Genomic DNA, 25,322 nt, shown 5'->3' with positions numbered 1-25,322 from the left:
ATTGCTTAGGTCCTCACTATGTTGCTGAGCCTGGCTTTGAACTTGCAATCCTCCGGCCTCAGCCTTCAGAGCCTCAGGGATTATAGTTGAGCACTACCAATGCATATCCCCAAACAAATTTTTAAACAGAAGCATAATGAAGTATAAAAAATAAAAAGAGGGCTGGGGTTGTGGCTCAGTAGCAGAGCGCTTGCCTTGCACATATGAGGCACTGGGTTTGATCGTCAGCACCACATAAAAATAAATAAACAAAATAAAAGATTAAAAAAATCAGACATTTATTAAAAAAAAAACTAAAAGGGAAAAAAATTGTTTTTTACTAAAACACAATGTAATGAATCAGGCTTAGTGGAGCATTCTGGTAATCCCAGTTACTTGGGAGGCTGAGGAATATTGCAAATTGAAGTCTAGCCCTGGCAACTTAGCAAGACCCTGTCTCAACATAAAATTTTCAAAAGCACTGGGGTATAGCTCTGGCATAACATATAAGGCCCTGGGTTTAATCCCAAGTTCTTTCTCAAAAAGATGTGCATGAAGGAATATTACTCAACCATAAAGAAGAATGAAATTATGGCATTTGCTGGTAAATGGATGGAACTGGAGACTATCATGCTAAGTGAAATAAGCCAGTCCCAAAAAACCAGAGGCTGAATGTTCTCTCTGATATGAGGATTCTAACTCACAGTAAGCAGTGGGGCGGGGAGTATAGAAGGTCACTGGATTAGACAAAGGGGAATGAAGGGAAGGGAGAGGGTATGAGAATAGGAAAGACAATAGAATGACTCAGACATAACTTTCATATGTTCTTATAAGAATCCATAACCAATGTAACTCTACATCATGTACAACCACAAGAAAGGGAAGTTATATGTCAAAATACATTCTACGGTCATGTATAACTAAAAAGAATAAATACAATTTTTTAATATAATTGTGCATGGAAAACATCAGGTGATCCTGTTCAAGTGCAGTTTATAAATATGTAGGTTAGGGAGAGGGGTGTAGCTCAGGGTTGAAGATGTGTTTTGCATGCATGGGGCCCCGGGATCAATCCCCAGAATGAAAATAAATAAATATTACATCTGTAGGTTCAAAGGACCTGAGATTCTGCTTTTCCAGTGGGCTCCCAGATGACAGATCTTTTTGAGATGCCAGGTGCTGATCAACTAATCTTGTCATTCAGAATCTGCCCTCAGCTTTTTAGTGTTTCATCCTTAAAATGAACAGACTGCTAAGGTAGCCACACTTTTGAGGTTGCCATTAACATGAAACAAAAAGACCCAAACAAATTAGCGCAAGACGACCCAAAGGAGCAGGGATAAAGCAGAGAGCAGAAGAAAACTTAAAAAAAAAATTCACTACAATATCCTCAGAGAGATAGAAGATACTCCTACCCGTAAAATGAAAATAGGTAAAGTGACAGTCAGTGGGGAGAAAAAGAAAATTCTTGGGAGTTAAAATAAGAACATCAGAACTATGCATGGTGGCACATGCCTGTGATCCCAGCAGCTCAGGAGGTCAGAGGATGGCAGGCTCAAATCCAGCCTCAGTAACCGAGGCTCTAAGCAATTTAGCAAGACCGTGTCTCAGAGTAAAAAATAAAAAATTTTAAAAAGAGCTGGGAATATGACTCAATGGTAAAGTTCCTGGGTTTAATCCCAGTACTAAAAAAAAATAAGAACACCAGGCTAGGGTGTAGATCAGTGGTAGAGCGCTTGCTTAGCATGCACAGGCCCTGAGTTCAATCTTCTGCCCCATAAAAATAAATAAATAAATATAAGAAAACTGAAGTTTAAAATGGTTGAAGATAACGGCAAAGAAATATACCAGAAAAACAACAAGAAAAACAAGCAACAAATTGGTTTAGAATTTCAATTTTGCAAGATAAAAAGAAGTGTTGAGTTCTTGTGGGTTGTATAACAATGTAATGGACACTACTGAATTAGATATTTAAGATGATATTTACCTCCTCCACTCTTGCACTGCAAAACAAAAGATATGTGTTACCCCAGTTAAAAGTAAAAACCATAGTGCCCATCTGTAATCCCAGTAATTCTGGAGGCTGAGGCAAGAGAATCCCAAACTGGAGACCAGCCTCAGTAACCTAGTGAGGCTCTACCAACTTACTGAGACACTGTCTCAAAATAAAAAAAGCAAAAAGGATTTGGGAATGCAGCACAGTGGGTAAAGTGCTCCTGGGTTAAGTCTCCAGAACCAAAAAAAAATTAAAAACCCTCCATGCATGGTGGTACACCCTTATAATCCCACTAACTCTGAAGGCTGAGGCAGAAGGATCACAAGTTTGAAGCTAGCCTCAAACCTGAAGCTAATTTAGGCCCCAACCAATAGCAAGACCCTATCTCAAAATTTTAAAAATTTGGGGCTGAGGATATGGCTCAGTGGTTAAGTATCCCAGGTTTAATAACCAATAAGCACAGTGATGTTATTTAAGGGACTCAGGAGGCTGTGGCAGGAGGGTTACAAGTTCAAGACCTTAGGGAATTTAGCAAGACCCTGTCTCAAAACAAAAATAAAAAGGGCTGGGGTTGTAGCTCAGTGGTAAAGTCCTTTTGGGTTCACTCCCAGCATGCAAAAATAAAATAATGTAAAAACCAAACCAAAAAATTCAAATAAATGAAAAATAGAAAATTAAAGGATCACAGGAAGCCGTGGGGCACACCTGCAACCCCAGCAGCTCAGGAGGCTGAGGCAAGAGGATTGCACGTTTGAGACCAACCTCAGCAACTTAGCAAGGGCCTCATAAACCTAGCAAGACCCTAGCTCAAAATAAACAATAAAAAATGGCCAGGAATATAGCTCAGTGGTAAAATATCCTTGGGTTAAACTCCCAGTACTATAAAAAAGAGAAGAGAGAAAGAAAATTACAGGATTAACCCAGAAAAACTAACTTCCAAATAATAGGTGTTACAGAAAGAGACAGATAGACAGTCAGACAATCATTGATGAAGTAATGAATGAAATTTTCTTCTAGAACTGAAGGACCAGCTTTCATTTTGAATGAGTATTCAGTTCATAAATATAAGAAAGTGTCACAGCAAGGCATATCATTATAAAACTTTCAACCAATTAATTAAAGAGAAATCCTAATGCTTTCAAAGATGGCAGGAGGTGTAACATATAAAGGATCAAGAATAGGAATAGGAATTGAACTTCCATAACAAAACCCTGGAGTTTGAAGAAAATGGAGTAATATCTTCCAAAGGATAAGGGAAATTCCCTTCAAACATGAATATCCGGCACCATTACAAATCAAGTGTCAGAATATAATTCAGACATTTACAAATATGCAAAGATTCTAACATATCCCCTATATTCCTTTCTTAGGAAGTTACTTGAGGAGGTGCTTACGCAAAACAAGGAAAGAGTTGTAAACTAAGATAGAGAAAGAGATGGGATCCAGGAAGTGAACAACACCAGCATGAAGGAAAATCCCAGAGTGACAATAGTATGGAAAGTCTACAGAGATGTCAGTCCAGTTGGAAGAAGATAAAGGAAAAATACTCCAGAGAAAAAGTGGATCTTAGATATTTGAATATATGGGAAATGTTATTGCTAGACTTTTATTTATTTACTGCAGTGCTGGAAATTGAACCCAGGGCCTCTCTCATGCCAGGCAAGTGCTCTATCTGAAGAACATTCCCAGCCCTTATTCCTAAGCTTTTTGATAGAGTCTTAGAGTACCTGTGGGCAGGGAGGTATTAACATTATTTATACAAATTATATAAGTGTAAAAGACTTAATGTGAAAATGTTGGCCTATAATTTGGGGACGGGGATCTGCAATGTCCTGAAAATTATCCATGGTTTCTAAGTAAAGAAGTTTGTTTTCACTGGGGCAGGGGAGAGAGAGAGAGAGGGCCTATGGATATGGGTCAAGGTTTCTATGAAACACACACACTGTTTTTCTTCTTTCTTTCTGTTACTTTGACAGCATCTCTGAGGGAAAAAAAAAAATGTTAGTGTCAACTTAAACAAGTAAGGTATTATTTCATGCCAAACAATTGTGCCGTGGAATAGGATGCTTGCTTGGTGAGATAATACATACGAAAAGTTAATGGCTATGTTACCAAATCAGGCCTGTTTTGCCCATTAAACTGTATGCCAATCACTAAAATGATGAGTTCTGCAAAAGAGAAAAAGAGTTTATTCATGAGGTGCAGAAACAGGCAAGCAAACTCCAAATCCACCTAAGAATAGGGCTTGTGAAATTTATAGAATTAAAAAAAGTATGTGAAAATGTGATTGAAGGTGAGGAAAAATTAAGTAATGCATAGGTAATCAAACTTCATGGCTATTAATAGAAAATGTTTGCATTAGTCTGATCTGAGGTTGGATTTTTTGATTCCCTGACATTGAAAGATCACCCATTGGACACTTGCACAGGCCCAAGCAAAGAGGTCTATGGCATCAACACGTTGAGCTAGACAAAGGCTGCCTCCAAGTTCCTGAAAAATGGCCTGGGCAACTGTAACTATCAGAATCTGTTTGTCAGGGATGTTATCTATAATAAGCCATCTGGAGTCTAATAATACATTGCTTACCTCTAAAACTGGTGATTTTTAAAGTCAACTAAAATCAAATACTAAAAGTGGACAAAGCAAGTTAGGTTTGATAAGCATAGCCAGATTTGCCCTGTTTCAGTGTCTATGTCAACGCCTAGATTAATTTTTTATCAATGGAAATCAAAGAAAGTATACCTTTTTATATACTTAAGGAAGTCTTTCTTTACATCAAGCTTGACTCAGTTGGGAAGTATCAAGTATATTAGTATCAACTAAAAATATGTTGCACCTTAGGAGGGAAAAAATTCCCTTTAAAATGCTTTTGGGGGCTGGGGTTGTGGCTCAGAGATAGAGCGCTGGCCTAGCATGCAGTGAGGCACTGGGTTCGATCCTCAGCACCACATAAAGTAAAATAAAGACACTGTATCCGCCTATAACTAACTAAATAAATAAATAAAATGCTTGGGGCGGGGGCCGAGGCGGGGTTGTGGCTCAGCGGTAGAGCATTTGCCTGTCATGTATGAGGCTGGGTTCAATTCTCAGCACCACATATAAATAAATGAATAAAATAAAGGTTCATCAAAATCTAAAAAAATATTTTAAAAAATAAAGGTCCATCACCCACTAAAAATTATGTATATATATATATATATATATATATATATATATATATATATATATATTTTTTTTTTTTTTTTTTAAAGGCTGTCAGGGCCTTGACGATAGGACTAGATTTTTTGGTTCATTTTTTTGTATGGCCCCCAACTCTAAGCAGAAAATAAATCATTTCATTGCATGTAGAAGGACTCGACTTAGTTTGTTATACTTTCCCAGCAAGAGGGAAAATGCAAAACAAGGTACAGAGGCAGAAGGTGCAGATGCAGCACAAAGATGACTTCAGATTCTACAGGCATATGAGTGGGAAGAGATGTCCCTAGCAGAGTTACTGAAGGGCGAGAATATCATGTTCCAGAGCACCGGAGGCAGCTCCCCAGGCACAGAAATGGAAGCATGACAGGAATCCAGAAAAGCTCATCTAGGCAGCCTATTAACCTAAAGGACTTCTCATTCCTTTCCTCATTGCCCTTTGAGAATGCGCAATTGCGTAATTGAAATTTATTGTTTCAGACTCCAAACTCTAGGAGGACAGGTCCTTGTCTATTCATTCACCGCAGTATCACCAGCACTGAGCAAGAGCCCCCTAAATACGTGTTGGTGAAATGTATGCATGATGGTGCCTCTGGATAGTCACTATCTGGGATGAGGAAGGGGCATCCCCTACAAACTAGAAGCAAAGAATCCCACTGAGAGATAAAGGCGCGCTTCTTGAGGGGCCTCTGAAATGACAGAACCGGAAGGTGGAGTTGGGTCTCAGGGACAAGCAGGAAGAAGCAGCTGGATGGTGAAGCAACCTTAGGGAAACACCAGCTCGGTGGAGAAAACACTAGTAAAGATTTGGATGAGAGGCGGTTCTTCAGGAAAGGAGAGGCAGGGTGGTAGCATCACACACGCGCAAGCGCGACCTTTCCAGACACGCCCCTTACGTGCCTGCGTGCGCGTGCTGGAATCGAAGCGGAAATGGCGCCGCGGGGCCGCGCGTTTGGGCGGCGAGCGGAAGTGGGTGTGAGAGCGGAAGTGGCCGGCTAGAGCCGGGGGCTGGGCGGGGACCGGGCTTGTCGGTGAGGCTGCAGCGGTGGCGGCGGCGGCTCGGCAGGCGGGTTCAGGCTTCTGGGGCCAGGTCGGTCAGGTGACTGGGTATCTCCACAGTCAGTGAGTGTGCGGGCCAATTTGTGCGTCTTCCCCTTCTCCCCACCCCGGTCCCTCTCCCCTTCTCCTCAACCTCCTACCCCACCCAGCCCCCCTCCTCAGGGGGCAGCAGGGCCGCTCCCTCAGTCTTTCCCTCTCTTGCCCACCCTCACCCGCCCTTGTTTCTCCTTCCCCTGCCCGGGGCAGCCGCCGCCATGATCTTGCTGGAGGTGAACAACCGCATCATCGAGGAGACGCTCGCGCTCAAGTTCGAGAACGCGGCTGCTGGGTGAGCGCGCGCCGGGGCCGGGGGTGGCGGGGGAGGTAGAGTTGACCCCAGTTAATTCCTGGTGTGGTCCAGCCCCCAGGACCTAGAGGAGAGAGATGGGGATCCCGGCAGGGCATAGGGGCTGCACCGGTGGGGTAGACGTGGGAGACTGCCGGGCGCGGTGGGGTGAGGGGAGAGATGCGTGGGGAGAGGCTCGAGCAGGGATGCGGAAGCGGCGAGTGGACTGAAGCAGCGCGCATGCCAAAGGGCAGGAGACCTGTGGGACGTTAGGACAGCAGGAGCCGCAACTCTGGCCGTAGGAGCCCGTGCCTCTGGGGCGAGAAGGAAACCCTTTCCCTCTATATTCCCCGTTATTGTTGCGAACCCGGAGAGAGCCTGTTAAGGATTGGGTTGGAAGTAGTTTCAGGAATTCCCAGGGCTGGAGGTGGGAAGGTGGTTCACGTCCAGATCACCACCGGCATTCTTGTTCCCCACCCCCACGTCCTCCAGGGAGCAGGAGGGGAAAGACTGAAAGTAGACCCAGTCTTGCCCCCAGAAAAAAGCCATCTTCCTAGCTTCTCTTCCCAGATCTCTACTGTGAGAGACACTAGCCATTTTTATAGATTTATTTCTCAAGCAAAGTTAATAGTCCCTTCCTTATTTCTTTTCTGTGATTCTAATGCTCTTTCTCCACCCCTTTGCCTTTATGGTTATCTTTTAAATTTTTAAACAAAACCCTGGTCTGTGATTTCTTCTGTAGTAATCCTGGCCCAGTTACACGCTTCAGCCTCCAGAATCTATGAAGTTCATAGATAACCTTGGGACATATTCCAAGGCTACCTTCTCTGTCAAACACAAAGATGAACCGTCTCCTCCTCCAAAGCTGCTTTGCTTTTCTAATATAATATTTAAAACATGAGGTTAAGAGTTGTGTTTTAGCTTCTAATTTTTGGCCGTCTGTGACTCGTTCCTCTGCTTCATTTCCCCATCTGTGAGGATGGGGATTCACATCTTGGTTTCACAGTTAGGAAATAAATGCAAACTGTTTCTGGTGAACCGAGAACCAGAAATAGGAAAGTAAGTGCTTAAGAGATTCACTGAGGGAGAGGTTTGATAGAGGGGAAATTCTACACGGTCATAAATGAACTCGTGGCTTGCAGGCATTTTTAAAAGGTACTAACCCACCACTTAAATCGAATATATTGTGGGTCCTGTCTGTTTTATAAGGTCACAGATTTTATCTATAAAACAAAGCACTACTTTCCTTGAATTAATGCATGCTTTCGGCAGTGCTGTTTCCTGCCAAGGGTTGCAGTTGCTTATATTTTCGTTTGATTTCTTGCCTTCAGCGTCTCTTACCAGTCCCTTCACATCTTAAATGTTCAAGTGAATCAGCCTAGGTTCTCTTTGTGTGATTGCTATGCACATTTATTGAGCAGTGTCACATAGGAGGAAGCTGGATTAACTTCTGCATTTTCACAACTGATCTTAATGCATTCTCAAGTCCAGACTAGTAAAGAATGAGGCCTGGGTGGTTATAAGTTGATCCATGAGATAAATGGCTATATTTTCAAGTAGAGTCACGCCGTTTAATGTAAGAGTACGTTTACATTTATTTGTATATTAATAACTTGTGATTTCACAGTATGGCATACTATTCAGAACTTTATTCTTTTTCTTTTAGAAAACTTCTTAAAAAGAGCAGCATTTCAGAGAGATTAAAGTAGGCTGTCAAGTCTATTTTAATTAGAAATTAGCATTTCGAGGACTCTTACAAAGGTAAACCTTGTAGTAGTGGTGAATATTGGTTGGGTGGTAGTAAGTTTTGTCTTTTATTCTGGCCTATTTCCCCTTTGAGATGTGACTTTGAATAAATGGGTTCAAATCATTCTGCTGAAAATTATTTTGAAAATCTTTGAAAAGGACCATTATATTATGATATAGGTAGGATTTTCCTTTGATTACAGATGTAATACCTAGCAGAAGTTAACTTCCAAGCAAGTGTGAGTTTCTAAGCATACCAGTAAGGTGAGGCAACAGTGAAGTAGTGCTGTGTTAATCAAGGTGCATGCATGTACCAGAACTTACAGCAAGGATGACTAGTGTGAGCATCATAAACATTTATGGGATCCTACCAATATCTAGCACCAGGCAGCAATAGAAAAAAAGGGGCCTTTCAGAGAGAGCCTGTTAGCAAAGTTATAGAGGCACCAAGGGATGAACTGTGTTGGGGTGGAGATTAGAGAAAGAAGTTAAAGAAGAGGAATCACTTAAAGGAGAAACACTGGAGGTTTGAAAGGATTTGCCAGTGTGGGAACCTGCTGGGAGAGGTCAGCTCCACCCTGTATTTTGTACTTGTCAGAAAAAACCAACTAGGGAAATTATAGATCAGCATACCTTTTTCCTGAGTACACATTCCAACTCTACAATGTCCAATACAGTAGTTCGTTCTCTGCTTGTGGCTGGTTGAATTTAAATAAAAATTTTTAGAAAGTAAAATTGAGTTCCTCAGTCACACTTCTAATTGCCATATGTGGATAGTAGCTACTGGTTTTGGACAGTGTGGATATAGAACGTTTCCATTATTACAGAAAGCTCTATTGAATGGCACTGATCCAACTACCAAAAATGAATGCTTGAGATAGTCTTTTGTTTGTTTATTTGTTTTTTCTGGACTACTGGGGTTGAACCCAGGGCCTTGTGCATACTAGGCAGATACTCTACCAGTACTACATTCCCAGCCTTTCTAAGATGGTCTTGAAAGTTCTTTTATGGTATATACTTCAGAATACCATTGCACTAATTTCCTTTAGAGGTTAATTTTTTAATGATGCCTCTCAGATCATTTTGCTGGATCTTCTTGCCTTGACCTTCTACTAAAAGTCTTGATTTAGGGCTGGGGATGTGGCTCAAGCGGTAGCGCGCTTGCCTGGCCTGCGTGCGGCCCGGGTTCGATCCTCAGCACCACATAAAACAAAGATGTTGTATCTGCCAAAAACTAAAAAATAAATATTTAAAAAATAAATAAATAAAAGTCTTGATTTCTTTTAGGGTAAAGCAGTTCTGTCATGTACACTATCTAAGAATATATCAGGTCACAATTACCTTTTAATTTAGAGGTAGTTCTGGCAAAGCTTAAGATTCATTCCAAATAAATTTCTTCTTTTTCCTACCACAATGCTGCTACCATTATAGCTAGCTTAATGGAACTATCTATATATGTGTTCTCACAAAGGAATGATTATTAGTAAATTGTCTTCCTGGAAGCCTTACAAATTAACAAAATGTGACTGATTAAAAAGCTATACCCAACACTGCAAATAACATCCTATACAGGTCTTACCAACAGCATAGCCTTTTCATTTAGAAATTCTTACCCAGACCCACAATTAAAGCAGAAGTAATTTGGCAAATTAATTAAATTCTTTTGTTGCTATGTACACACCAAGAACCTTTTCAGCCTCGAAAGCAAGGAAATGCTGTCAAGTTAGCTGCAGTCTGGAGTTCAGAACCAAGGAAATGCTGTCAGATGCGAATTGCTGTTGATTTTAAGTGCCTGCTGGCTCCTTGCCACACAGCCTGTGCATATTATGGAGAGCTGTGGTTCTGTGAGGGGGAGTGAAGCTCAGTAACAAGCAGTGCCAATTGGGGTGGGTGAGGACTGTGGGAGGAGAAATTTTAGAAAGGAATAAATTAAATCTTGCTGATACCTTGTTCTCAGTCCCAGATATGCTGCATATGTCCACAGAGAGTCAGACTGGTTTAAAGTGAATCAGAATTAGGACATTGTTTAAGCACACTTAGAAGAAGTAGGATGTAGTTGGTCTTTTTACAGGACATTATAGCTAGTATACTGCTGCCTGTCCTCTGGCCTCCTTGGGATCATGTTGGGTATGAAGCCCCAGAGTTATACTCAGCCAAACCTTATGTGTATAGGGCTGGGACTGAAAAGTCATCGTTGTTTCCCCAGCATCCTCAATATGTATATAGTCAGCTCAATAGAGTGTTTTCTTGAAGGAATAAATGAAGCCACATAGAATGATTATTGATTTCATTAAAAGATTATCGCTCTTCTGACACTTTTAAAAATCTCTTTGTTCTGCATATTTTGAGGTATAGCTTAGCAAAGAAGAGGACTACTCCTTATCTAATATGATGAACTTCATAGGCTTTCCTCACAAATAATAATGTTAGCCTTATAGAAGATTTAAGAGTAATCAGAGTGAGCTGAATGCAATATTCCCTCTAATTCAAGACATAGACTGGATAACTCGAAGAGGGACACATGCTCCAGGGGGAAGTTGGATCCTAGGATGCATTTAGGAATGAAAACTGCAGAGTCCTTAATGGAAAAAAAGGATTAGCTAATACACTTGCCAGGAGTTCTTTGTTGACTAATCATTGACATTCCAGAAGCTTCTTTAGAAAAAGAATAGAAATTTTTTTCTAAGGTATTTTAAGAATAACTCAAAAGAATAATTTGCCCAGCACAATAGTGCACACCTGTAATCCCAGCTAATTGGGAGGCTGAGGCAGAAAGATGGTAAGTTGGAGACCAGCCTAGGCAACTTAGCAAGATCCTGTCTCTCTCCTTTTTTTTGGTACTGGGAATTGAACTCGGGGGCACTTGACCACTAAGCCACATCCCCAGCCCTTTTTTGTATTTTATTTAGAGACGGGGTCATACTGAGTTGCTTAGCGCCTCGCTTTTGCTGACGCTGGCTTTGAACTCATGATCCTCCTGCCTCAGCCCCCCAAGTTCCTGGGATTATAGGGGTACACCACGCCCGGCAGATCCTTTCTATTAAAAAAAGACTGGAGGGGTAGCTCAAAGGTAGAGTGCCTCTGAGTTTAATCCCTAGAACCAAGAAAAGAAAAGAGCTCTTGAAGTCCCTCTGAATAAATTGAGCATGTTTTAATATCTTGGGCTATCCAATCAGTGACTTAAGGACCATCCAGCTGGCTTGTTCTAGGATTCAGCAGTCTGACACTAATAGGAGTCTTATTTCTTCTTGTACCACTGCTAACCAACTCCTGATTCTGAGTGCTACCAGTCCTGAAACTTCTCCCAACCACAACTTCACAGTCTAGTCTCCTTTGACTCTATTCGAGGAGAAAAAAAACTAATTTTCTGATATTTTGTGAACGAGGCGGCATGTTAATATGCTTTAACACAATTTGATTAAATTTCAAAAAAATATAGCTGTGTGAAAATATAGTAGATCCATTTAGAATCGAAAAACTGGATTGGGAGCATATAGACATTGAGTAACTACTGTGTATTAAGGACTTTTTTGTGCTTCTGTCCTTGTTGTTCCTGATCTTCTTTACAATATGGTGCAGACAGAACATGTCATATTTGTATGGCCCAGTTAGGTAAATAGTCTGGCCTAAAGATCCTGCCACCGGCTACTCTAAAGGCTGTGGGGATCATTATCTCTGTATATCTGTGATTTAGTCATGAGACACTGGTTGGGAAACTTTATTGAACATACATCATCTCAGTTAGGGTTCGTGACAGCCCGTGAGGAAGTTGTTTTTATCCTCAGTGATAAAAGAGGAACTTGAGGCTCAACCACTTTTTAGTATCATTGCCTATGACCGGTCACATAGCCAGTAAGTGACAGAACTTGGAACCATCAACTCTGACGGTCTTACTTTTTCTGTAATTAAACTCATCCCCTATATCTGAAACTTTAGCAAATGGTAGAACAGTAAATATCTTTTTGGCCTGTTAAATTATATTCTTCCCTTGGAGACCAGTTGTATCTACTCTTCTGTGCCATAATTTTAAACCACGAAAGATAACAACCAACACCTAGTTCTAGGACCGAGAAACAATCCTGTTAATAGTAGGTTCCACCCTGAGCAGTCTCCATGTAGGAACATGGAGTTTCCAGATCTCTAATTCCCAGATGACTTCTGAAGTCTCCTTTGACCTAATTGTGTCCTTGGCAGCCTTTCTTCTTCAAACCTTTTGTTCAGCCATGAATAGTAAACTAAAATATTAATAGCAGTGACTTAACAGATATTCCTAAATCACACAGCAAACCACTTGGGATCAATCTTAGCAACTTTTCTCAGTGGGAATCTATGCTCAGGGTATTTTATGCCTAAGCCGGGGCGGGGTGAGGGTGGGGGGCCTTGGAGTCGAATGTTTAGTGGGGGAGAACCTTTGTAGTCAAATGTTTATAGCCTGGAACCATAAGATTCTTTATTTATAGTTGATTTTTCTCTTCTGAAAGAGGGAGAGTAAGAAATTTAGCCCTTTCTTGACTGAGGTAAAGCCAAAAGGTTAAAGGGTGGGTGTTGGGTTGAGTAACCATCTATTAAGTGATGCAATGTGGACTTCTATAAACTCTGAATCTTCAGCACTGCTAGCCTTCTCCAGGAAAAATGTTTTGTGCATCTTCTCCTTGGACATCATTTTAATTTTTATCATTCAAATGGGCCATAGATTAATGTTGCCATTTCTTTGTTTTGTACTTTTGTTTCTAGAGGTGAGGAATGGTTGTTCTTTGTCCTTGTTTCCTGGCTACAGTTTCAAAGTGAAAGATCAGAGGCGATTTACATTTTCTTTTTTTTTTTTTTTTAAACGATTTACATTTTCATCTAACTCTTTTCTCACATTCTAAACCCACAGCTTTTCCATAAGTTCACTGGATACGCTAACCCAGCACACATTTCTTGTCACATATGTATGACTTTGGAACCTTCTCCTTTTTTTAAATTTGTGGTACTGAGCATTAGAGCCAGGGCCTTGCATGTAAAGCAAGCAGTCTACTACTCAGCTACATCCCCAGCCCTTTTTATTTTTATTTTGAAGCAGTGTCTCACAAAGTTCTTAAGGCTGGCCTCAAACTTGGTGATCCTGGGTAGCTGGAAATATAGTGTGCCATTGTGCTTGACAAGGGTGGAACTTTGTATTACGATTCATATAGGTTGATTTTTTTTTCCCCCAACAGGATTTACATCCTAAATAGAAACCAATTTTTTGAAAGATGATGTTTAGTTTCTACTTCAGCTTTTTAATAATCATGTTACCTAGTATTTTTTAATACCATGTTACCTAGTCCGTTATTTCCCTAGAGAGCAGATCTGTCTTGTTTCTTTCATAAGTGAGAGAGCAGAAAGAGCATAAAAGATACGTACTTGACTGAGAGGTCTTGAGCAAGTTGTACAAAATTAAATGTGGAGGGGCTGGGGTTGTGGCTCAGCGGTAGAGGGCTCATTTTCCACGTGCGAGGCCCTGGGTTTGATCCAAATAAAATAAAGGTATTGTGTCCAACTACAACCAGAAAATAAATATTTTTTTTTAATGTGGAAATACGTCCATGCTGTCTATTAGCTCATAAAACAAAGCAAGATCACTCGAGTTCTGGGAAGCTAGCTGCTAAAGCAGTAGCATCGTCATTGATTTACTACTATTGGCTTTTTAAAGAAAAGGAGAAGATGTAAACAATTTTTCACTGGGGGGGATAATTAACCATTATTGTTCATAGATGGTATGTATGTCATGCTTTCTAGGTAATAACAAAATTTGTCAGATAGAAGTGTGTGTGCCAGGCTAAGGAAAAGTATCAGGTAGTTAATTGTTGTTGCTTCCCAATTCTTTCAGGTCTGACATCTTGTTTTATATGTAGTAGTTCTATGAGGTTAATGGGAACATGTGTATTTTCCCATTTTATAGACAAGATGAGAAAACAAGGGTGTAAGGATGTTAATTTGTCCCAAAACATGAGCATGAAGAAAAAGCTAGAAAAGGTGTTGACTATTCTCAGGGATTTCAGTGTTATTTTGTGCTATACTCTCTATAAGCACAGAGCTAAGATTTCAAAACAGAAGTAAGGTAGAACCAGAGAGGGATTCATAAAGGAGAGTGTTAAGTATTTTGGTGATGTGAAGAGCAGGGAAGGATATGTGGAAGACTTGCAGATGGTCCTTGAAACAGAACATAACTTACTGTTTTGTTTTATGGCCCCAAATCATCCTTTCACTTTAAGCAAATTAAAAATCATTCTACATTATACTTAGCCATTTTCTGGTTGAATTTGATGCCCCCATCACCACTCGGGGGGTCGGGGGGGGGGGGGCATTGACCAAAAGATGTTGTTTCGTAATTCACATATATATGTTCTCTGGATTCAGAATTGAAAGTGAGCACTGATCATGGTAAGAGATTACAAACAACAGGTTAAAAAAAAAAAAAGCTGTCCTTTTTTTATTTTCCACTTTAAGCAAGTCCAAAGGTTCAGGTATACAAATGAATTGTATACTCTATTTAACAGTAAGCCTGAGGTTTATACAGAATGGTCTAATTGTAAGTAAAGCACAGGAGCTTTTCCTAGTCCCCTTGAATGCAGCAGTACAGTTAACTGAAAGCCTTTTTTTTGTCTTACAGAAACAAACCAGAAGCAGTAGAAGTAACATTTGCAGGTAAGTGTCTTTCAAACTATTAAAAAAAGATACATAGAAAATAAAATTATTCCTAAAATAATAAGCTCTGATATCTTGGATTCTGTCCCTTGATTGTCAAGTCTTTTTGATTCTTTTGGTGTTTGATTTTTATTGAGAGTGGGGGAAGTCAAAGGATTTCATCCAGGAGTGCTTTACCATTGAGCTAGATCTTCAGCCCTTTTTATTTTGAGACAGGGCCTCACTATGTTGCTGAGGGCTTTCCTAAGTTGCTGAGGCTGAACTCAAATTTATTTATGATCCTCCTATTTAAGCAATTAGAGTCACTGGGATTGCAGGTATGCACACTACACCCAGCTGAGGTCTTTATTTTAGATGACCACTTCATGGATTTGATTATTTGACAACTGACTTTGGAGTTTGGTAAACTATATAAGATTACTTGTGTCTTAGAAGTTTGGGGTTCATTTTGTAAGTAAGTTCTTTTTAATTTGGAAGTTTCACAGTATTATCTTCTAGTAGCCATTGTCTTAGTGTACCAAATATAGAGCTGTGGGGAGACAAGAGCATGCTAGAACCTTCCTTGTTCAAGTCAGAGATAACTGTTGGTTTCTATTACCTGTAAAGAATTGCATATTGAGGGCTGGGGTTGTGCATCAGTGGCAGAGTACTCGCCTAGCGTGCATGAGGTACTGGGTTCGATCCTCAACACCACATAGAAATAAAATATTTGAAAAAAAAAAAAAGAATTGCATATTGATACAACTCTCTTGCTCTTTGAACTTTAAGGACTTTTATGATCACTCTTTATAAAGTACAAGTGCTTGACTAGATGATCTTGAAAGACTTCTAGAGTTCTGAAGTGCCATGTGTGGCTTGGAAGGCAGGCACTGTCTCTGTCCCCTCCTACTAACTAGCAATGTAAGATCTCCCTTTGATTCTCTTTCCAGCTGTCTGTGCAATGGCACTCAGCACCTAGCTTCAGAATTACACAGACTAAATCAGTCTACTGTAGTGCAGGAAGACAGCACCTGAAAAGGGCATAGGCCTATAGATGAGAAGAGGCTTAAATGATAACCATATGCAGTAGTAGATCTTCTTGGGTAAAACAATAATGTTTACAGAATTTTTGAGACAATTGGCTGGATATTTAATATTAAGAAATTGTTTTTAAAAATTACGCCTAACATGGTTTTTTTTTTTTTTTTTTTTAAGAGAGAGACAATTTTTTTTTTTTTTAATATTTATTTTTTAGTTTTTGGCAGATACAACATCTTTGTTTTATGTGGTGCTGAGGATCGAACCCGGGCCGCACGCATACCAGGCAAGCGCGCTACCACTTGAGCCACATCCCAAGCCCCTAACATGGTATTTTTAAAAATCAGACCTGCCACTTAGCTACATCCTCAGCCCTTTTTTATTTTGAGACAGTGTCTCTCTAAGTTGCTGAGACTGACCTCGAACTTGTGGTTCCTCTGCCTCAGCCTCCAGAGTTGCTGGGATTACAGGTGTGCACCATGCACCACCATTCCCAGCTTATAGTTTTTTTTGTTGTTGTTGTTGTTTTTTAATAGTTTATCTCCTGAAGATATGTTCTGGAGTATACATGGGTCAAATGGCATGATGTCTAGGATTCACATCAAAATAAATCATTGGGGAGGGTTCTAAATGAAACAAGATTGGCACCCTTGGGCTCAATCTCCAGTACCAAAAAAAAAAAAGCATTACAATAGAAGTGTTGGAGGGGGTGTTGTTGTTGTTGTTATTGTTGGCTTTGGGTTTCTTTGAAATTTTTTAAATAAGTTCCCTTAGCACCGAGCTGTGGTTAGGGTAAAAAAAGCTTTGGCACTGAGCAAATCTGTGCCGTTGTTTCTGCTGACTTCCCGCAGACTTCATTTTACTTATATGCCTGTTTATCAGAAGTCTTCCTTATAGCCTGCTCTAAGGTAGGTACTTAGATTATTTCCTATTCTCAGGGTAAGAAATCTTACTTACTTTTCTCACAGATTTTGATGGGGTCCTCTATCACATTTCAAATCCTAATGGAGACAAAACGAAAGTGATGGTCAGTATTTCTTTGAAATTCTACAAGGAACTTCAGGCACATGGTGCTGATGAGGTAAGAGTTCCACATCATTTTCCTTAGGACTTTTGTTTCTTCTTCATATTTTGTGGGCAGCTTGCCACTCTTAGAAGATCCATGACCCTAAGTCACCCTCATGGGCACCAGCTACTCCATATAGCTTGCCCACCCAGCCATTTCCCATATGACTCCATTTCATATAATCATGTAAAGAAATGTTTTCTAGAAAAGGTTTTGGTTCTTTATTTGCTTGCTTTTTATATTGGAGAGATAAAGATGTTCTTTAACCAAAGTTGAATTAGACTTTAGGGATTTGCCTTTTTTCAGATAACAAAGGATCAAGATTTTATAAAAGCAAAACACCTTAGTTCTCCAAAAACAGAGCAAAGAATATGTTCTTGACTAGTACAAAAGTAGCTACCAGAAGAACGAGACAGGTTCTCTTCTATTTTTATCACATTATCAAGGCAGCTATATAAACAAGGCTATATAAACAAGGCTTCTTTAAATACCTCTTCTTCCTTATAACTATTTTAGGAGAAACAAGAAATGTCCAAGCCTTGTGAAATTCTTGATGGCCATACCTGATACACTGCTGTCTTGCAGTAGCTGAAGTAGTATGTTTGGTTCCTGTTGAACTGTAGTTGTTCTAGGGAAAGCCATTTATGGAAGAAAGAAAACGCTGTTACACCAGTGTGCACACATTGTGGTTGGGTCTCAAAGCAGGAAGTATGACTCAGTTCCTGAATCAGTTTTCAAACTTCTTAGTTTTAACAAACTAGACTCGCCTTACTCTTTTGAATGAAGATATAGGAAATAAATAAATATTTCCTTTCTAAAATCAAATAGTAGCTTTTGAATAATTTTAAAATTAAATAATGAAAGTCTCTTTGTAAAGGAGTATAGTCCAAAACAATAAATATTTTTATATAAAAACTAAAATTGGTCTTAACTAAAGGGAATTCCAGTAGCCACAGATAGTCACTTTCCTTAGTTATTCACATGCAGTTGATTTGCCCAGTTCCAGGAAAGAAGGAACATTTATAGAATTTGGATTCAGGGTACTTTAAGAGGAAGACCTAGTCTTGTAAAGTTGGTAACTAACTCTTCTCACCAGATAAAGAACACAAGTAGGGCTGGGGATGTGGCTCAAGCCGTAGCGCGCTCGCCTGGCATGCGTGCGGCCCGGGTTTGATCCTCAGCACCACATACAAACAAAGATGTTGTGTCCGCCAAAAACTAAAAAATAAATAAATATTAAAAATTCTCTCTCTCTCTCTCTCTCTCTTTAAAAAAAAAAAAAAGAACACAAGTAAACAAGACAACTGCTTGAAGGAAGTGTTGAACATTTGAACAGATAACTAAAAAGTTGTATAATCATTTTTCCATAGACAACCCTTTCTAAAAAGTGAGGTGCCGTAATAATCCTGGAAGAGAATGCAGCATTGAAGTAGTTGTTTTGTTTTGCACATGCTAGCAAGCACTCTTCCACCAAACTTCTTCCCCACCTCCTGAACTAGATGTCTTAAATTTTCTTTCCATTCCTTGCTTTGCTTACAATGGAACTACAGAACATATTGCTATTCTTGTCTCTACCAGAAGGGTCAAAGAACCAGCCCCACCCACTCAAGTGGGTGGAGTAAGTAATGTTAAGTGTTGGAACTAAGTGCACAGTAAATGGCTCCCTGCCTTGGTTGAACAGTGACCAGCCTGTGATAACCACAGGAAGCTTGTTACTTTGTCATGGGCCCATTTTAAAAGGCTTTTTAATCCGCCTTCGCTGCTGTGTGGGAACATTAACAGTGATGAGTGACAGGTTGCCTCCATCCATCTCCTGGTGTCAGATTGAGAGAGATGGCACAAATTTAAATGTGAATCACAGTTAAAAATGCAAGTGAAGTAATAGGGAATGGCTGGTAAAGCCGAGGAGAGGGTGCAGAGGAGTTGAAGAGGGTATAAACCTGACTCTTTAGTAATGACTGAGTAAGCTTAGAGTTAAACTAAATTGAAGGAACTGTGGTTTCTCACACATCTGATTTCCCCTTCCTCCAAGTACCTCTAAGTAACAGTAGTATGCAGTGCAGAATTGTAACTCATAGATAGCACAAACTCTTGTGGATGTGGATATTACTTTTCCCAAAGCCTTTAGGAGAAGTGGCACATGGGACACCTGAAGGATACTGTATGCCACCAATAAACTCTGTGCCTTTGAATCTATCCCTTCAGTTCCTGTCTGTAAAAGATCCCTCATAGTGTCCATATGATCACTAACTAGGAACGACACATGGCGTTACTTAACCTGTTACCTTTAACAGTGTGATCATGGACCCATGCTATAACCCAAATTTTCAGATTGGAAATTTCTTCTAGCTATTGGAAAATAGCTAGAAAGTTTATTATTAAATAAATGTGTAAAATACTAGGAAATAATTGTGTAGTGGACTATTTGCAGGCCATTTCTAAGACATTTCTAAAGAATATTTAAGCACAGGCACAGACTTGTGGATATAGCTCAGTGGTAGAATGTTTGCTTAGCATGTGAGGTCTTGGATTCAATCCCCAGCACCCCTCCACCCCCCCCAAAAAAAATGGGCTATTAGAGAAGAACCTCACTGTTTAATAATTTTTCAAATGGAATATAAAATATATGGTTTATTCCTAGGTTTTGTTTGTTTTTAATACTAGATAGTCCATTGGACATAGATGAAAAGAAAAACACTATTCCTTCAGATGGTTATTGCTCTGCTGAGCACACAACTGTGAATAAGACAAGGGCCTGCTTACATGGAGCAGGACTCGGTGCTACCTGTGTTTACAGTGCTTTTCTGTGGCTACTAAAATTCTACTAAAAACACAAAAGCTTGTGTTTTTCATTTTTAATTTTGTAATTCAGCATAGATTAAATACTCTTTAGTATCCCAAAAATACTAAAGGCTTATTTGTGGTGAGAGAGGTAAGAAATTGACTGGCTGTCTATTGACAAAATTCTCCAACCTGTTATACTACTGAGTTTTAGTATATTGGCCTCATTTTTATATTGCCCTTACCTTCTAAGGAATACTGATGACATCTTTCCTCCCATAAGTTTTTAATGGGCTTTAGTCATTATTCCAAGTCTATATTTTGACTTAAAAGTACAAAGACTGCTAAACGCTGAAAAGCTTATTAGATTGTTACTGACTTGAACAGCTACTTTTTTTTTTAATACTTATTTTTTAGTTATAGGTAGACACAATGTTTTTGTTTTACTTTATGTGGTGCTGAGGTTCGAACCCAGTGCCTCACGCATGCTAGGCGAGTGCTTTACCTCTGAGCCACAACCCCAGCCCAATAGCTACTACTTTTGTATCTCCGAATAGCGGCTTGTCCACTGCTTGATGTACCCCATATAACTTTTAAGTCAGAACCATGCCTTCCAAAATAAAAAGCATGTCTCCTTAACCATATAATTTGAGAAGCAGATTCCACCAAGAGAAGTAGTCTTACTGACAGAAAAAATATGAAGGTGTAAAGAGGGCTTTGGTTTTGTCATTTACTTCAAAAAAAAAAAAAAAAAACCAGAAAACTACGAGCAGTAAGTATTGGTTTGGGGGCAAAGCCAGATAGAGTGCCACTAACTTGTTGAACCAGTTATTAGTAACTGAGATTCCATTATCTACTGTCCTGTCTTAAAAGCTTTTTATGAGCTAAGTAAATTTAAGATAGCAGGCTAACAGAAATTAGTTTCCAACAATCCTGTTTTTTATTTGTTCACCAGGGTTGTGGCTTGGCATACATTTAGTTGGTAACTACCAATCTATTCTCTATGATAGCAATTGTCATCCTTCTGCTCTCTCAAAACCAAAAGATGATTGAGTGCAATGCAGAATATGAAGGAGAACAGAGTATCCGAATCTAATCAAATCTTTGAAAGATAGCTCCTAAACTAATCCAGTTTTCAGAGGCACCTCTTTGGTGACTTAGATAAATTTGCTTCCCCTTCTAGCTCTCCACTTGCCAAATAAAAGTTAAAAAGAATGCTAGCTGAGAAGAACTTGTCAAGTACTTTGAGCCTCAGAAATATAAAAATTATTATGGACTTTGGATTGACTTTTTTTTTTTCCTCCTCCTAGTTATTAAAGAGGGTGTACGGGAGTTTCTTGGTAAATCCGGAATCAGGTATGTAGTCATGTGAGCAACTATGAAATAACATGAAGAGACGTGTCCTGTTTGTATTATGATTTTCCTAACCAAAGGATTTTATTTAAATACTATTCATTTGTCTGCAGAGGCCCAGTCCTTGTTCCACTTCCTCCATAAAAGTAACCTTTAAAGCAGTCTGTTTACAGGTACATAGTGGAGTATGCAGAATTCATGTTTATTATTAGCATTTTCATGATGGGGCTAAAAATGGTTCTTCCTTAATCTTTCAGCCAGGGGGCCACCTCTATTGAGTATGGTGATTAAAATGTCTTTTGGAAAGACTAATGAGCAAATATTGATTCCACTCACAGTCCCTGGCGATACCTTTCCCTGTACACTGCATATTTGGAGAAGAAATAGAAATATTCGTCAACACTATTTTCAAGTAACAAAAATGTCAGCCCCCTCTTCAATCCATTTTTCTGAGAGATGATAGATGTGTTTCTTTGAAGAAATTGAAATGCACCATGCCATTCATGAGTAACACAGCTGTGTTCTTTTGCTTTAAAGGAGGTTTAAAGTGTAAAGACAGAATAGCATTTTTAACCCCTGTGACCCAATGGCATGCCTCAGCTTAGAGGGTTTAGCAGGGTCCCAGAGTGAGATCCACATAGTAGGATCATTTGAACATAGTATTTATTCCTCAAATATTGTTACTTTATACCTTGACTGATAAACTGTTCTGAGAAGGAAGGTCTCTGTTTGTGTGTCTCCTATTCTATTACCAAGAGTTACTTTGGCTAGTTTTTATTCCCCAGACCCCCTTAAAATTTGATAAATTCACAACATGACTGCCTCCTGCCCCCATTAGAATTTATGTCTCCTATATTTTTGCTTTGGGGTGGTGGGGGGGGACTAATAAAGGTGCCTTTGGAATGTGCCATGTTACTAGGAATATTTGTGGGTGAAGTTTTTGTTTTGAGAGGCTGCCAGGGATCAAACCCAGGGCCTCACATGTTAGGCAAGTCTCTACAAGTGCTCTACCACTGAGCAACATCCTGGCCTATGGATGGAAGCTTTTGGAGTCCATAAAGAACACTGAAATTTGTTAATCTTCAAATTAATGTAACAAATGTATCACAGAAATACAAACCAAGATAAATAACACTGTAGGCTTGAGGAATCCAGAGTTTAACAGAGAGGAATAAAGAAACAAACAGATGTAGAACATATGTTGGAACTCTTGGGCATGCTTGTCACAGCCAAGATCCCAACATAGGGAGTTGGTGTTTCTCTCCCTTGGTCTTCTGTTCCATCTCTTGCTATAGCAAAAATATTGCTAGATTGCAGACCCTGAGTTCCTACAAGTATAAAGTATAAACATGTGAAAGTAGCATCTTTTCTTCACTTTGTTTATTGGATTTACTAAGGCAAGTTTAGAAAACTCAACTGGCTATAATAGATTGTTACTTTTCTTCATTCTCAGTATGTCCTATTCATGTCAGAAGTCTTAAAATTTAAGGTTAGACTTTAGTTATAGTTTTATTTTATTTGATTTCATAGACCCAGCAAATCTCTATTTGCTTGGTTTTCAGGTGCACAAAATGTAGCAATGATTACTGTTATTTAATACCAGAATGCCACAAATATGCTAAGAATTACCTAGAATAGATTTACGTGGCCTATGCTCACAAAGAGAGTAGATCAGCAAAAAAACATAGATCTTAGGAATGCTCTTGGGAAAAAATAAAATAGTGTATATAAGTTTGAGATTTTCAGAATTTTAAGATCAATACAGTTCTGGTTAAATTATTTCAATCAGTTGCCTAGAATGTGAAATGATCCTCAGTGATGTACTGGTATTCTTACAAAAACATATCTAGGCTTTTGGGCACTTATTAGTCACTTGATTATATAATCAAGTGGTCCCAGCCCTGTTTTCTGGAATCTGTAGTCCACATGCCATAAGAGGCAGAATGTTCTTGATCAGCAAACTGATTTCAGTTCTTTTCTGTCCCATTTATTGATGACCTGCTATGTTCCAGGTATTTAAATACTATATATTCTTTTAATATTTACAGTAGTCTCCTCCATTTACTTACACCTTTTTTTAATATATGTGGGAATTGCCCAGGTTAGGCAATTTTCCAAGGGGACAAGTCCAAGTTTGGACCCCGTTCTGTTCAGCTCAAAATAGAGCCTGTACTAGTCTGTCATGCTGCTGCATTTGGCAAATCACTGCTCCTTTGAACCTCTCTTTCCCTCTGTAAAATTAGAATAACCTTATCTGGCCTGCTGTCAAAGAATTATTGCAGAAATCAAATGCAGCAAAGTGTTTTTAAAAGAACTTTGAAATTTTTACAATATATACAACTAAAAGCTATGGGGAGTGTATATATGAGCAGACACTTGGATTTTCTTCCTTGTCTCCTTTCAAAAAAGGTTTGCAATAGCATGTTAAAAGGATGTATTTTATTGGAAAGACACCCAACTCTGACAATGTTGGCACATCAAACCAGCAGAAAAAGATTATGTATTTCATTATAAGTCAACATCATGTATGGTTTCTTTTGCAACACTCAGGAACACTAAGTTTCTAATCAAATTTTCTAGATTTTGACTTCCATTCCGTGTTTATAATATCTTTGATATTGATCCAAATTTTTGCTTAGTGGGGTTTTTTTTATTATTATTTGTTAGTTATACGTGCCTAGTGTTTTTTAATTAGCTATAAATATTTACAGGGATTTTACAAGAATTAAGATTTTTATGGAATTGGCCAACATTCTCCCCTTGGTGAAAACTATAAACACTGAGAGAAAGTGAAATATCATCAGAACCTGAAAAGTTATTTTGTTATTATTGCTGTAGATTTGTTTTGTTTTTGTTTTTAATTCCTCTAGTCTGTGTTTGCTTGAGAGATTTGGTTTATTTACAGGAGGTTTTTGTTTTTAATGTGGCTGCTGGGTGATATTTTCCCCTTCCAGGATACAATGTCTCTTTGCTATATGACCTTGAAAATCTGCCTGCATCCAAGGATTCCATTGTACATCAGGCTGGCATGTTGAAGCGAAATTGTTTTGCCTCTGTGTTTGAGAAATACTTCCAATTCCAAGAAGAGGGCAAGGAAGGAGAGAACAGGGCAGTTATCCATTATAGAGATGACGAAACCATGTGAGTATAGAATTTGGTCTTAAAACCTGTTTGAGGCTGTTACACTAGAATGGTACTTAGTGAAAGAAATATAGTATGGTCAGACTTTAAACTCTATCGTATTTATCCCCCTGAAATGCTTTTCTCGTGCTGTTTTTTCTTTTTCTTCTTTTTTTAAATTTGTTCTTTTTAGTTATACATGACAATAGAGTGTATTTTAACATACATACATGGAGTATGACTTCCATTCTTGTCATTTTACAGGACATAGAGTTACGCTGGTGGTATATTCATACATGAACATGGGAGTTTTGGCATTGGCTTATTTCACTTAGCATGATAGTCTCCAGTTCCCTCTATTTGCCTACAGTGCCATGATTCCATTCTTTACAGCTGAGTAATATTCCATTGTGTGTATGTACAACATTTTCTTTATCCATTCATCTGTTGAAGGGCCACTTACGTTGATTTCGTAACTTGGCTATTGTGAGTTGAGCTGCTATAAACATTGATGTGTCTTATACAATTTCTTAAACCATGATGTAGATGGTAAGGGGGAAAATAGTCTACTTTTCCTAATCTTCATATATTCAGAGTGAACAAAAGATGAAAAGAAAATGCCAGGCTTTCCTTTAAGGCATTAATAGTCCTGTTTAAGAAAATAGCCCTGAGCTAGGTGTGGAAGATATTAGACCTGTAATCCCTAGGACTCCAGAGACTGAGGCTGGAGGATTAATAATAGTTCAAGGCCAACTTAAGAGAGACTAGCAGATCATTAGGCAGCATAGGCTGACCATAAGTTAAGTGCCATTCTGAGAATCACTAACTCTAGATTCCATGTCATGCCTGATAATACAAGTTAATAAAATCTACTTTTGATGATTTACACTTCCCGCCTCTTAGGATGCATTTATTACACTGACTTTGTTGGCCACAAATACTAGTCTCTTGGCATGCCTCTGCTTTATGGATTCAGGGATTCCGAAACTTAAAAACTGTAGTCGTCTTTACTT

General features: G+C 39.1%; 1 protein-coding gene across 1 annotated transcript in view; it reads left to right on the top strand.

The window, feature by feature from the left end:
• Positions 1-6,163: 6,163 nt before the first annotated feature.
• Arpc2 (actin related protein 2/3 complex subunit 2) overlaps positions 6,164-25,322 on the top strand; it is a 31,132-nt gene continuing 11,973 nt past the window's right edge. Inside the window, exons 1-6 of the mRNA XM_027941972.2 lie at positions 6,164-6,260; positions 6,476-6,557; positions 14,938-14,972; positions 16,958-17,070; positions 21,147-21,192; positions 24,144-24,330. Of these exons, the coding sequence (XP_027797773.1) occupies positions 6,484-6,557; positions 14,938-14,972; positions 16,958-17,070; positions 21,147-21,192; positions 24,144-24,330 (455 nt within the window). The 5' untranslated portion in view covers positions 6,164-6,260; positions 6,476-6,483. The remainder of the gene's footprint in view (positions 6,261-6,475; positions 6,558-14,937; positions 14,973-16,957; positions 17,071-21,146; positions 21,193-24,143; positions 24,331-25,322) is intronic.

The sequence above is a fragment of the Marmota flaviventris genome, chromosome 11, assembly GCF_047511675.1.
Source record: "Marmota flaviventris isolate mMarFla1 chromosome 11, mMarFla1.hap1, whole genome shotgun sequence".
Taxonomy (NCBI): Eukaryota; Metazoa; Chordata; class Mammalia; order Rodentia; family Sciuridae; genus Marmota; species Marmota flaviventris.
Note: the sequence above shows the minus strand (reverse complement) of the source record. Positions and strands in the feature narration are given on the sequence as shown.